We start from the raw sequence: 14,633 nt of genomic DNA, 5'->3' as shown, positions 1-14,633 counted from the left end.
GACTCAAATCAATAGAATTAGAAGTGAAAAAGGAGAAGTAACAACTGACATGGCAGAAATACAAAGGATCATGAGAGATTACTACAAGCAACTATATGCCAATAAAATGGACAACCTGGAAGAAATGGACACATTCTTAGAAAAGCACAACCTTCCAAGACTGAACCAGGAAGAAACAGAAAATATAAACAAACCAATCACAAGCAATGAAATTGAGACTGTGATTTAAAATCTTCCAACAAACAAAAGTCCAGGACCAGATGGCTACACAGGAGGAATCTGTCAAACTTTTAGAGAAGAGCTAACACCTATCTTTCTCAAACTCTTCCAAAATGTAGCAGAGGGAGGAACACTCCTTAACTCATTCTACGAGGCCACCATCACCCTGATACCAAAACCAAACAAAGATGTCACAAAGAAAGAAAACTACAGGCGAGTACCACTGATGAACACAGATGCAAAAATCCTCAACAAAATACTAGCAAACAGAAACCAACAGCACATTAAAAGGATCATACACCATGATCAAGTGGGGTTTATTCCAGGAATGCAAGGATTCTTCAATATACACAAATCAATCAATGTGATACACCATATTAACAAATTGAAGGAGAAAAACCATATGATCATATCAATAGATGCAGAAAGTTGTGACATAATAAATGTGACAAAATACAATACCCATTTATGATAAAAACCCTCCAGGAAGTAGGCATAAATGGAACTTATCTCAACATAATAAAGGCCATACATGACAAACCCACAGCCAACATCATCCTCAATGGTGAAAAACTGAAAACATTTTCACTAAGATCAGGAACAAGACAAGGTTGTCTTCTCTCACCACTATTATTCAACATTGTTTTGGAAGTTTTAGCCACAGCAATCAGAGAAGAAAAAGAAATAAAAGGAATACAAATCAGGAAAGAAGTAAAGTTGTCACTGTCCGCAGATGACATGATACTATACACAGAGAATCCTAAAGATGCTACCAGAAAACTACTAGAGCTAATCAATGAATTTGGTAAAGTAGCAGGATACAAAATTAATGCACAGAAATCTCTTGCATTCCTACACACTAATGATGAAAAATCTGAAAGAGAAATTAAGGAAACAGTCCCATTTACCACTGCAACAAAAAGAATAAAATACCTAGGAGTAAACCTACCTAAGGAGACAAAAGACCTGTATGCAGAAAACTGTAAGAGACTGATGAAAGAAATTAAAGATGACACAGATGGAGAGATGTACCATGTTCTTGGATTGGAAGAAGCAACATTGTGAAAATGACTCTACTACCCAAAGCAATCTACAGATTCAATGCAATCCCTATCAAACTACCAATGGCATCTTTCACAGAACTAGAACAAAAAATTTCACAATTTGTACGGAAACACAAAAGACCCTGAATAGCCAAAGCAATCTTGAGAAAGAAAAACGGAGCTGGAGGAATCAGGCTCCCAGACATCAGATTATACTACAAAGCTACAGTAATCAAGACAGTATGGGACTGGCACAAAAACAGAAATATACATCAATGGGACAGGATAGCAAGCCCAGAGATAAACTCACACACATATGGTCACCTTATCTTTGATAAAGGAGGCAAGAACATACAATGGAGAAAAGACAGCCTCTTCAATAACTGGTGCTGGGAAAACTGAACAGCTACATGTGAAAGAATGAAATTAGAACACTCCCTGGGCTTCCCTGGTGGCACAGTGGCTGAGAGTCCGCCTGCCGATGCAGGGGACACGGGTTCTTGCCCCGGTCCAGGAAGATCCCACATGCCGTGGAACAGCTGGGCCCGTGAGCCATGGCCGCTGAGCCTGCGCGTCCTGAGCCTGTGCTCCACAACGGGAGAGGCCACAACAGTGAGAGGCCCGTGTACCACAAAAAAAAAAATAGAACACTCCCTAACAACTTACACAAACATAAACTCAAAATGGATTAAAGACCTAAATGTAAGGCAAGACACTATAAAACTCTTAGAGGAAAACATAGGCAGAACACTCTATGACATAAATCACAGCAAGATCTTTTTTGACCCATCTCCTAGAGAAATGGAAATAAAAACAAAAATAAACAAATGGAACCTAATGAAACTTCAAAGCTTTTGCACAGCAAAGGAAACCATAAACAAGACCAAAAGACAACCCTCAGAATGGGAGAAAATATTTGCAAATGAAGCAACTGACAAAGGATTAATCTCCAAAATTTACAAGCAACTCATGCAGCTCAATATCAAAAAAACAAACAACCCAATCCAAAAATGGGCAGAAGATCTAAACAGACATTTCTCCAAAGAAGATATACAGATTGCCAACAAACACATGAAAGGATGCTCAACATCACTAATCATTAGAGAAATGCAAATCAAAACTACAACGAGGTATCACCTCACACCAGTAAGAATGGCTATCATCAAAAAATCTACAAACAATAAATGCTGGAGAGGGTGTGGAGAAAAGGGAACCCTCTTGCACTGTTGGTGGGAATGTAAACTGATACAGCCACTATGGAGAACAGTATGGAGGTTCCTTAAAAAACTAAAAATAGAACTACCATACGACCCAGCAATCCCACTATTGGGTATATACCCTGAGAAAACCATAATTCCAAAAGAGTCATGTATCACAATGTTCACTGCAGCTCTATTTATAACAGCCAGGACACGGAATCAACCTAAGTGTCCATCAACAGATGAATGGATAAAGAAGATGTGGCACACATATACAATGGAATATTACTCAGCCATAAAAAGAAATGAAATTGAGTTATTTGTAGTAAGGTGGATGGACCTAGAGTTTGTCATACAGAGTCAAGTAAGTCAGAAAGTGAAAAACAAATACCGTATGCTAACACGTATATATGGAATCTAAGAGAAAAAAAAAATGGTTCTGAAGAACCTAGGGGCAGGACAGGAATAAAGACGCAGATGTGGAGAACGGACTTGAGGACATGGGGAGGGGGAAGGGTAAGCTGGGACGAAGTGAGAGAGTGGCATGGACTTATATATACTACCAGATGTAAAACAGATAGCTAGTGGGAAGCAGCCGCATAGCACAGGGAGATCAGCTCAGTGCTTTGTGACCACCTACCTAGCGGGGTGGGATAGGGAGTGTGGGAGGGAGGCTCAAGAGGGAGGGGATATGGGGATATATGTATATGTAGAGCTGATTCACTTTGTTAGACAGCAGAAACTAACTCACCATTGTAAAGCAATTATACTCCAATAAAGATGTTAAAAAAAAAAACTTGAAATATACAGAAAAGAAAGAGTACATCAAATGTGCAGTCAAGGAGGAGACTGGGCTATATAACCTGGGTCCACAGCATCTGGGAGTGGAAGCACCTACCTCATCCGGGGTGTCTTTTGCATCAGGTTGTGTGGCAGCTGCCCTGCGGGCAAGGTTTCCAGCGCGAATATTGCTAAGGTTGATCTGCCTCTCTGGAGGAGGCCCACCACGAGGCTGCCCGCGGACAATGATGGCACACCCTGAGAGGACCTAGGTCAGGGGAAAAACAGAGAAAATTAGCCGTCTAAAGGTAACATCACCACAATACAGATGGTCCACTCCTGTATCCCCAACATCTAGAAAACTACTCGGCCTCTTGAAGGCACTCAAATATTTGTTGAATGGCTGAATGAACAAGACTATTTTTAAGTTTATAAGAGAAATACCTACATAAAACCTTGGGCTAGATTCTGAAATGACTGACCCAGCAATACAAATAAGAATTACACAAAATGATAGAAGACTCATAAAATAGAGTAGGGTGAAGAGGCATGCAAGACATGGAGATAACCTTTGTAATTTCATCCTAGCAAGCTGACCACCACCTGTGTTCTTTTCAGTATTTAAGAAGTTAATGTCTCCATCCACATGTGCTGTTCTATGGTGGAAAGGGCAAGCAATGGAAGAAAGCCAGAGAAAAGTGGAAGCTGAAGGAAGAAGCCCCGACCCGCCAGCCACACCAGCCAGAAGGAGCCGAGGATGCCCAGGGCTAACGTGGAGGCAGTGCAGCCAGAGCCCAGTGCTCACACTTCCTCTGTAGACAGTGCTCAGACACTAGGCTAAGAGGGAAATACAGAAGAGAGAATCTAGAAAACCCACGCCCTTGGTGATTAAAACAGGGGCATCAAAGAAGCACCTTAAAGCTCCCAAGTCCAGCAGCTCCTTCCCTCTGTCTCTGAAGGATGCCAGGCGTAAAACCCACTTGGCAACTATGGAATGAGCTCTAAAGCTCACTTAAAATATTTGCGGGGGGAAGAAGAAAGGATTTCACGTGGGAGAAGAGAAGAAACGGCACACAGAAAAACATGAGAATCATCGCCCAAGCTATTCAAATTCTTTGCTCAGCGAGGCACGATTTTATCAACAGGGAGCCTTGAGCACTGGCTTCACTAGAGCTGAAAGGCTCAATCCCACCTTCAAAACAAGAAAAAGCTGCTGAATGAAAAGTTAGTAGATAGAAGGTTGGAGAGTCCTGCCAGTGCAGAACTCTGCGGCAGACAAGACCACGGAGTTTTCTGTAAAGGGAACAGTCCTTAGAAAGGAAGCTGACTCAAAGGAAGAAAGGAAGGAATATGAAGGAAGCCACTTCGATATGCATTTGCTTAGCTGACTTGTCTCCCTCACCTCTCCACCTTAACTCATGCTCTAAATCATGGATTATTAATATAAATACAGAAGTGCATTAAACATATATGTACATCTTAAAGAATAAGAAGCAAACAACTATGTAACCACCACCCAAGTTAGTTACCAGAACACTAGCAGAACCTTGGATCCCCTGTGCCCCTCTCTACTCCCAGCCCCTTCTCCTGACCGCCACCACTATCCTGATCATTGTGATAACCCCTCCTTCCTTGCTTTTGGTACGGTGTTACCATTTACATATACGTCTCTATGCAATATGGTGGTTTTGTTTTTCCTATTTCTGAACTCTATAAACTGAATCTACTGTGTGTACCCAACAGTGACTTGCTTCTTTTGCCCTTTTTTTGTGCGAAACTCATTCATGCCAGAACACTAGTTTATTCATTTTTGTGGCTGTATAGTATTCCACTGTATGAATCTACATGGCCCAACAAATATACATAATCCAATTTTTTTTTAAATTAGTGCTAAGATTAACATCTCATTATCCCCAATACCTCAAGCACATAGACCTTGGTCTAAATGGTTCCTCCCTGGCTACACCATGACACACATAACAAAAGACTGTCTTCCTTACCTAGTTACCAGTCATGCTTTTCATTTTTATCCTTTGTGATCGAGTGTTACCAGCAATTAAACCCTACAGCTTCCAACCAAGCAGTCTTGCTAACAGCCTTTCTTGAGAACCCATGTCCTGGACATCATCCCAGGGATCTGACATTCTAAAAAGACAAGCCCTCAAACAAAGCAAAGGCAAAGAAGAGATATACTAGGGCACAGGATGGTTGATGTCCCTGAAATGAGAAGGGCCAAAGGAAGAACAGGAAAAGAACCTGGAAATGATTCATTTACAGTCAATTCTTCACAGGTGGCGGAATAGCACATTTTTGAATACCTGCCTTGAAATCATTCATGTACAGACTGCAAGGGGACTGAGGAGCACAGAGCATACAAAGCAGAGCACCTGTCTCAAAGGCCTATCCCTTGATTTTTGTCAAGTTTTCACAAAAAGTAATAAAGCACTCCCAGGAGGCCCAGTGCCTCTTGGGAAGCCCAGCTGGAAATTCACCTTGGCTAACCAGTGAGCACTGACCCAGGCTAGGAAACAATCCTTATTTCTCAAGTCTGACGAAACCCGCTGAAAAGCTCAAGGATAGAATGACTGATGAGCACCCTCTTATTCCCCCTAAATATCAGCAAGGTGTTACCTCTAATGCCTTGACCTAGTAAAGTAGATCCCTGGGGGACAGTGGGTCTATAACTATTGTTCCGGCCCCATTAAGGGCTTTAGCAAACAACTTGTACACAGGAATTTTGGAAAACCTCATTTGTACACTCTCTCCTTTTGCCCTGAAAGCTATTCTGAAGACTGCTGTCAGAGCTTCTTTGCATTACTGCACCAAATATGCCATTCAGACAACAGTCAGTACTTGAATTAATATTAGAGAGAGGTGATTTTATAGGCTGCACAACACCTTTTATACTATTGAGGATACAAATGCACACAGCAGCCACCAAGTCAACCTCCCAAGCAACAAGGACAGATATTCACTGCGGCAGGTACTGCTGTTCCTGTTCCCCCAGGAGGAGAGGTCTGGCATGGCTACATCTTTCCTCTGAAACTCTCTCCCCCGTCATTCATTTGGCCACAGCCTTAGCGATGAGATAGGAAAAGACTGTCTGCAGACCATTATGGAAGGAAGAGACCTGTCTATATGGGAAGAATTTGTTTCCTTCCTATTATTTATAGGAACTGAAATAGTTCAAAACACACTCCACCTCCTTTTTTGCTCTCTCCATTTCATCTTCCAAGTACTGTTCAACTCCCTCCACCTGCCTCACTTGTCAAAAGTCTTTATTCAAGTTCTTCCTCAATAAAAATATTTAATGGGCTTCTCTTGTCTAATGTTCCCCACCAAATAAAGCCAAGGGAAAGACCTTCTGGGGGAAAAATACTTAAAATGTCTTTATTTGGGGGGGCTGTGTTGGGTCTTCATTGCTGCGCACAGGCTTTCTCTAGTTGCAGTGAGTGGGGCTACTCTTCTTTGTGGTGCGCGGGCTTCTCATTGCGGTGGCTTCTCTTGTTGGGGAGCACAGGCTCCAGGTGCGCGGGCTTCAGTAGGTGTGGCACGTGGGCTCAGTAGTTGCAGCACACGGGCCCCTAGAGTGCACAGGCTTCAGTAGTTGCAGCGCACAGGCTCAGTAGTTGTGGCGCGCGGGCTTAGTTGCTCCGCGACATGTGGGATCTTCCGGGACCAGAGATCGAACCCATGTCCCCTGCATTGGCAGGTGGATTCCTAACCACTGCGCGACCAGGGAAGTCCTTTAAAATGTCTTTAAGTAAAATATGAAAAAGACCAAGGGTCTATATATCAAACTTAACTTGTATCTCATATGGCACGAAAACAAGTCACTTTTCCTCTGTAAATCACAAGACCTGACATCTAAGTTGACTACTTATAATTTTATCTATTGATTGAGCCATTTATTTATTCATTCATTTATTAATTCAACACAAATTTATTGAGTGCCTTCTATATGCCAGGCATTGTTCCAGGCAAGTAACATACTTCAGTGAAATAAAACAGACAAAAATGTCTGCTCCTGGAGAGCTGACATTCTAGTGTGGGGAGCCAGACAAACAATAAACAAGTAAAATATTATTTGTTATCCAGAATTTTAATTTCAGAAAAATAATTTTAAGATTGAGAGGCAACTGTCAGGGGTAATTGTTCTGCCAAAGCTGTACTGATTCATGCTGCAAACTTTCATGGATGCGGTAATTATCCTTAATTGCTAATTTATAGGGCATAGAAAGTAAGTCATATGGTAACTGCTTTAGCCAATTATATTAATAAAATGACATATTCTAGAAAAATGATCTTAGCCCTACCTGATACAGCAAGAGGCTTGTGAAAACAGCTGTCAAAACGAGTCAGTTTGATTGAGGTTATGAATTAGACAGTTTTCATCTCTGACAATAAAGGCTGCAGAGAGACGTGGTGTGATTCAGAGGACCTGGCTTCAGGGCACAAGTTGGATGGTGACAAAGGCTGAAACAAGCCAGCTGAGAAGGAAAATGGGGACTCAAACTGCTCAAACCCACTAACAGGTTTCCTGGGAGATTTACCTACAGTGAAACACTTTATGGGCAGCTATTAAAATACTGCACAGCAACAGGAACACCACCTTAAATCTTCACTAGATACTGATAAATGACTTGGTTTAACTCTTAAACCCCCAGACCACGAACACCAAAAGATAGAAAACTTCTTATACAAAAACCTACCCAGGGCTTCACTGGTGGCGCAGTGGTTAAGAATCCGCCTGCCAATGCAGGGGCCACGGGTTCGAGACCTGGTCCAGGAAGATCCCACATGCCGCGGAGCAACTATGCTCGTGTACCACAACTACTGAGCCTGCGCTCTAGAGCCCGCGAGCCACAGCTACTGAAGCCCGCGTGCGTAGAGTCCGTGCTCTGCAACAAGAGAAGCCACCGCAATGAGAAGCCCCACGCACCGCGACGAAGAGTAGCCCCCGCTTGCTGCAACTAGAGAAAGCCCACGCGCAGCAACAAAGACCCAACACAGCCAAAAATAAATAAATTAAATTAATTAATTAAAAAAAAACCTACCCACACTATACTTAGGGCAAAAAAAGTGATGGTATAGAAATCCGTGTCAATAAAATCAGCATTCTTTCTCATGGCACCAAGAGCAAAAATCATCTTGGCTTAAAAGTCGTATCTTCTTAGCTGAGAGCATCTTGTTAGCTCTACAAGGAGGACTAGCTTAACAGGTATACCTGCCTGATAAGCTATGACAAGACTATCTTAGCCATTATCTGTCAATATGAAGATCCAATATAAAGAATAAGGACAGTCACCTGATGAACACCAAAATGTTATGAAACGAAGCCCAAAATAAACTCATAAATTTATGGTCAACTGATTTTCAAAAAGGGTGCCAAGATAATTGGGAAAGAACCTTTCAACAAAAATATGCTGGGAAAACTGGATATCCACGTGCAAAAGAATGAAGCTGGATCTCTATCTCACACCATATACAAAAGTTAACTCAAAGGATCAGAGACCTAAATATAAGAGTTAAACTATAAAACTCTTAGAAGAAAACATGGTGACCATGGATTAGGCAATGGTTTCTTAGATATGACACCATCTTAGAAAGCACAAGCAACCAAAAACATTGTGCTTCAATGGACGATATCAAGAAAGTGAAAAGACAGTATTTACAAAACATATGTGATAAGGGTCTAGTACCTGGAATAAGGAAATACTGTAACTCAACAATTAAAAATGGGCAAGGATTTGCACAGATATCTATCCAAAGAAGATATATAAATGGCCAGTAAGCACATTTATTATTAGTCATAAGGGAAATGCAAATCAAAACCACAATGACATATCACTTCATAGCCACGAGGGTGGCTATAATCAGTAAGACAGACAATAACAAGTGTTGACAAGAATGTGGAGAAATTAGAACCTTAATACATTGTTGGTGATGCAATCACTTTGGAAAACAGTCTGGCAGTCCCTCAAAAGTTAAACATAGAATTATCATATGACCCAGCAATTTCACTCCTAGGTGCAAAGCCAAGAAAAATAAAATACATGTCCACATAAATTGTGTACACAAATGTTCATGGTAACATTACTCATAAGAGCCAAAAAGAGTAAAAACAATCCAAATGTCCATCAAGCGACAAACAGATAAGCAAAATGTAGTATAACCATAAAATGGAACATTATTCAGAAACAAAAAGAAATGAAGTACTGATTGATGCTACAACATGGATGAATCTTGAAAACATTATGCTAAGTGAAAGAAGCCAGACAAAAAGCCACATATTGAAATGATTCCATTTATATGAAATGTCCAGAACAGGCAAATCCATAGAGACAGAAAGTAGATCTGTGGTTCTCAAGGGCTGGAGGGAGAGAACAGGGAGTGACTGCTAATAAGTCCAGGGTTTCTTTTTCTTTTAAGTACCAATGAAACCTGTTCTAGAATTAGACAGTGGTAACATTTGTGTGAGTAATTTTATGGTATGTGAATTTATTTAAATTTAAAAAATTAAGATCCAATATGGAAGTACAAAAATATGACATAAAATGTCTATTTCCACAGGGGTGTTTCCATATCTTGTAGGAAGATTAGACCCTCAGCTGAACAACACTAACAAAAGTTTTTTAAAAGGCAGCTGACTCAGACCCAAAAGTCAGGCATGGGGATTCACAACAGAATGAAGGGCTACTGTAAACTTTCAAGTCCTTGAGAAATAAAAAGATAGAAGTCACGGGAAAGAAGCAGAACTTCAGTGAAATCTACAAAGCCCTAAAAAGGAGAAAGATGGCCAAAAACAATACAAGCTTTTTCTGAGAAACAGCACAGCAAGTAGAATGAACTCCTTTCCCTCTGTGGCACAGAAAGAAGAACCAAGAAAATCATTAACAGTCCAAGAACCAAGAACAGTCCATAATGCCATCCAGAAGTCTGCAAAGGCCACAACCCAAAGGCTGCATGTTTAGAGGACAAAGAAGCAGGCCAGCGACTCTTCTCTGGACAAGGTGTTTTCTCCACCTAAAAATACCATCAGGGGACTGGGAAGAACTGTTGTGCACTTTAATGAAGCAAAAAACTCTGAAGAAATGGAATTAAAGCACAAGTAGAACTTAAAAAACAAAACAAAACAAAAACTGAGATTGGAGAAAATCTTAGTATATCAGAAAAAAAGCTTCCTGGCAGCCAGAGCTGTTGCCTCCACAGGAAGAATCATCTCCAGAAAATTAAAACATCATTTAGACAAAGAGCAAGCAATCCCAGAAGAGCCTAAGCTGTGTGGTCTGGGAGGTCTTTCCCAGCATATGCGCCAACATGACCGGCTTTTTCTTTCTTTTTCTGGCGAGAGCAAGAGGCAAACCTAAATGAAAGGGCCCAGCATTCAAGCACGATGACCTGGAAGCCCATGGCCTCGTGGCAGGCCATTTCACTCGTGCCGGGCGCACCAGCTCTCTCAGGAGAGACAATCCAGGGCCAGCTGTACCATGAATTGGGCCTCAGTTTGGAAAGAAGCAAGTTCAAATCTCAAGGGGACTCTAACGATCACCTGCAGAGAGAGGGCAGCTAACCTAGAGCATCTAATCAAGCCCCTTTTATTTTACAGATGAAGAATCTGCAAATGAGACAGGCTGAAGTGACTTTTGCTTAAAATAAAATTGACGGCAGAGCAAGTACTAGACCTGAAGTCCCCAGACCTGATGTTCTACTATGCCACAGGAAGAAACAAGCATTTGGGGAGCTGCTATCTGTTAAAACGGTAGGTGAGGTTACCTACTGATTAAATCTTTTCCTCAGTTAAAAATCTCCATTTCCGTGTGCCAGCAGAGCAGGTGTCAGAGACTAAATCACTAAGCCAGCAAAGCTTCCCTGAGCTGGCTCCCCAAACCAAATCAACACTTATTAAACACTACCATATGCAGGGAAAGCAGACTTGCAGTCTTACCAAAGAATACCCAAAAAGGAGACACAAAGGAAGAAAACTTCAGAATGATAAAGAGCAGGATTGGCAAACTACAGCCCAGTGGCCAAACCCGCCCTACCACCTGTTTCTGTACAACCCATGAGCTAAAAATGGTTTTTACATTTTTAAGTGGTTAAAAAAAAAAAGGATATTATGTAACACATGGAAAGAGTATGAAATTCAAGTTTCAGCTTCCATAAATAAAGTTTTATCGGAACATGGCCAAGCTCATTCACTTATGTAATAGTCTATATGGCTGCTTTCACACTGAAACAGCAGAGTTGAGTAGTTGCTACAGAGCCCACATGGCTCTCAAAGGCTAAAGTATTTACTACCTGGCCCTTCAAAGAGTCAGTTTGCCAGCCTCTGATATAAAACATTATGACAGGGAATGAGGTGAAAACTAGTTTTATGGCAGGTTAAACGGTACGTGCACAGCAAAAAATAAATTCTGGACGACCACTTCAAGTTACACAGGCTGCTCATCTTTATAATCAGGGAAGGGGCAGTGGTAAGTGGCAATAACAATTTAGTTTCAGGGGCTTCCCTGGTGGCGCAGTGGTTGAGAATCTGCCTGCCGGTGCAGGGGACACGGGTTCGAGCCCTGGTCTGGGAAGATCCCACATGCCGCGGAGCGACTAGGCCCCTGAGCCACAACTACTGAGCCTGCGCGTCTGGAGCCTGTGCTCCTCAACAAGAGAGGCCGCGACAGTGAGAGGGCCGCGCACTGCGATGAAGAGTGGCCCCCGCTTACCACAACTAGAGGAAGCCCTCGCACAGAAACGAAGACCCAACACAGCCCCCAAAAATTAATTAATTAATTAATTTTAAAAAAAAGAATTTAGTTTCAGAATCAAATCCATGTCAGTGGTGATTTTTGAAAGTTCATTGGCTCTATTTGCCTCAATTTCCTCATTTATAAAATAAGTATATCAGAATATCCATGAGAGGTGTGATGAAACCTAAACAAGGGAATAGTGCCCTTGGCACAGAGGGTGGCCAAAAGACCCAATAAATAATAGTCAATATTGTTTTTATAAGAAAAGGCTTGGGAGTCCCCTGGTGGTCTAAGTGGTTAGAATTCGGCTCTTTCACTGCCTTTCAATCCCGACGAGGGGAATGAACAGCAGTGAAATCCCTGGTCAGGGAACTGAGATCCCACAAGCCGCTTGGTTTGGCCAAAATTAAAAAAAAAAAAAAAAAAGGCTCAAAGTGTGGTCTGAAGTAAAGACGATGTATCACAGAAAAAGAACCATTTCCTCCGGGGGTTTACAAGTAAATATCAAATTCATGGAAATTCTCCCACCACTGAATTCAACCAGAAAGAATTAGAGAAATAATCCATGATCTTGTTTCCCTGCTTTATCACCTAAGATACCCACTCTCTAGGGGAGTGGACTTAAGTGATTTCCGAACCTCTGTCCTCAGAGATCACGGTAAATAAGTATCGTATCTTAAGTTTATTCTTAACTTCAAACTTGACAAAGTGTCTTGACAATCACAGCCTCAGATGACCATGAATCTGAAATCAGACAGTCTTAAGTTTGAACACAAACTCAAGCGACAAGCATTCTGGACACTGTGATGACATTCCCTTATCTATAAGTGAGGACAATACTACTGCCATCTTCTCTGGACGTTGTGACTATTAAGCGAGATGCCTCACAGTACCTGACACCTAGTAGGTACTCAAGAAACGTTAAGGGCACGCTGGTCTCTCTTCTCTTCCCTCCCTACTGTCCACTCCTCTCCATACTCACAACAAACTGTGGCACAGTTAGATGATGGCCACCAGGACTAGGACACAGGTTTTCCCCGTGCACTTTCTAATCACCCCCAAATATTAAACATCTGATATGAGAACTATGAATCAAAACAGTCGTGACTTAACATAAAGAACACAAGGCTGTAACTTGCACAAATAAAGCCTAACCAGAAAGGAACTAGCTCAGTCTCCTAGAAGCCAGAACCCCGGTGATGATCCTCTGCAGAGCCAAGTCCTCCCCACCCCAAGGCTCAGCTCCACTGTGGTCAAGGAACCAGAGTTACTCAGAAATAAGAACTCAGCAGGAACTATATGGCAGGCAAACACAAAGTGTCATTCCAGAAAACTCCATTCCAGTTGTCAAAAGAGTTTATCAAAGTAAACGTCACGTGTGAAAATTACCAAAGGGAGAAGAACCAAAAACTGACTCTGGAACATAAGAGTGATCATCTGATCACTCCAGGACTTGACCCCTCGACCAAACGTTTAGGGTCAAGTACTCAGACTATTAAAGCTGAAGGAAAATTACTGCAGTGATCAGGGCTTTTGGGTGGTGATTTTGTTGTTTAAAATGGCCCACAGGCGTAGTCATGAAGTTTTCTTAAGCACAAAGAAAGCTGTTGTGACGTGCCCCACAGAGAAAATATTAGATAATTTTCATTTAGGCACAAGTTATAGTGCTGTTGCTCATATGTTCAATGTTAATGAATCAAGATTACATATCAAGTAAGAGGTCTTTTTTTTTTTTTTTTTTTTGGCTGTGTTGGGTCTTCATTGCTGCGCGCGGGCTTTCTCTAGTTGCGGCAAGCGGGGGCAACTCTTCGGTGCGGTGAGCGGGCTTCTCATTGAGGTGGCTTCTCTTGTTGCAGAGCACGGGCTCTAGGCGTGCGGGCTTCAGTAGTTGTGGCTTGTGGGCTCTAGAGTGCAGGCTCAGTAGTTGTGGCGCATGGGCTTAGTTGCTCTGCGGCATGTGGGATCTTCCCGGACCAGGGCTCGAACCCGTGTCCCCTGCACTGGCAGGGGGATTCTTAACCACTGAGCCACCAGGGTAGCCCCAAGTAAGAGGTCTTTAAACAAAAGCACACAGAACGAGGTAATATATCTATTACGTGATGAAAATGTGGTGACCAGAGGCTCAGAGGAACTAACTCAGTATTTCTCCCAGGAGCGATGGTTCAAAATTCACTAATTCAGTGCTTGTGACTTGACAGAACATAACTACCACGAATAATGACTATATGTTATAAGTACAAAGATGATGATATGGCAGCCTCTGGGGGAAGAGTCACAGGAGTTACTTGCACTATTCTTGCAACTTTTCTGTAAGTTTGAGATTTTTTTTTTTTTTTTTTTTTTTTTGCGGTACGCGGGCCTCTCACTGTTGTGGCCTCTCCCGTTGCGAAGCACAGGCTCCGGACGCACAGACTCAGCGGCCGTGGCTCACGGGCCCAGCCGCTCCGCGGCATGTGGGATTTTCCCAGACCGGGGCACGAACCCGTGTCCCCTGCATCGGCAAGCGAACTCGCAACCACTGCGCCACCAGGGAAGCCCTGAGATTATTTTTAAATAAAACTTAAAAACCTTTTGAAAAAGGTGCAAAACATACTACCAGCTGCTTTAGAGCCTCAAAGACAAAACAAATCCCTAGAACAAGATCTCCT

At 42.2% G+C, this 14,633-nt stretch overlaps 1 protein-coding gene across 2 annotated transcripts in view; it reads right to left on the bottom strand.

The window, feature by feature from the left end:
- SND1 (staphylococcal nuclease and tudor domain containing 1) overlaps nucleotides 1-14,633 on the bottom strand; it is a 427,993-nt gene that overhangs the window by 392,806 nt on the left and 20,554 nt on the right. For both annotated transcript variants that reach the window (XM_081244332.1, XM_081244333.1), the window contains exon 2: nucleotides 3,360-3,509. In XM_081244332.1, coding sequence (XP_081100458.1) covers nucleotides 3,360-3,509 — 150 coding nt within the window. The remainder of the gene's footprint in view (nucleotides 1-3,359; nucleotides 3,510-14,633) is intronic.

The sequence above is a fragment of the Mesoplodon bidens genome (genome assembly GCF_964165515.1).
Source record: "Mesoplodon bidens genome assembly, chromosome: 9".
NCBI classification, from domain to species: Eukaryota; Metazoa; Chordata; class Mammalia; order Artiodactyla; family Ziphiidae; genus Mesoplodon; species Mesoplodon bidens.
The sequence above is the reverse complement of the archived record's forward strand: the minus strand, read 5'-3'. Positions and strand labels throughout refer to the sequence as shown.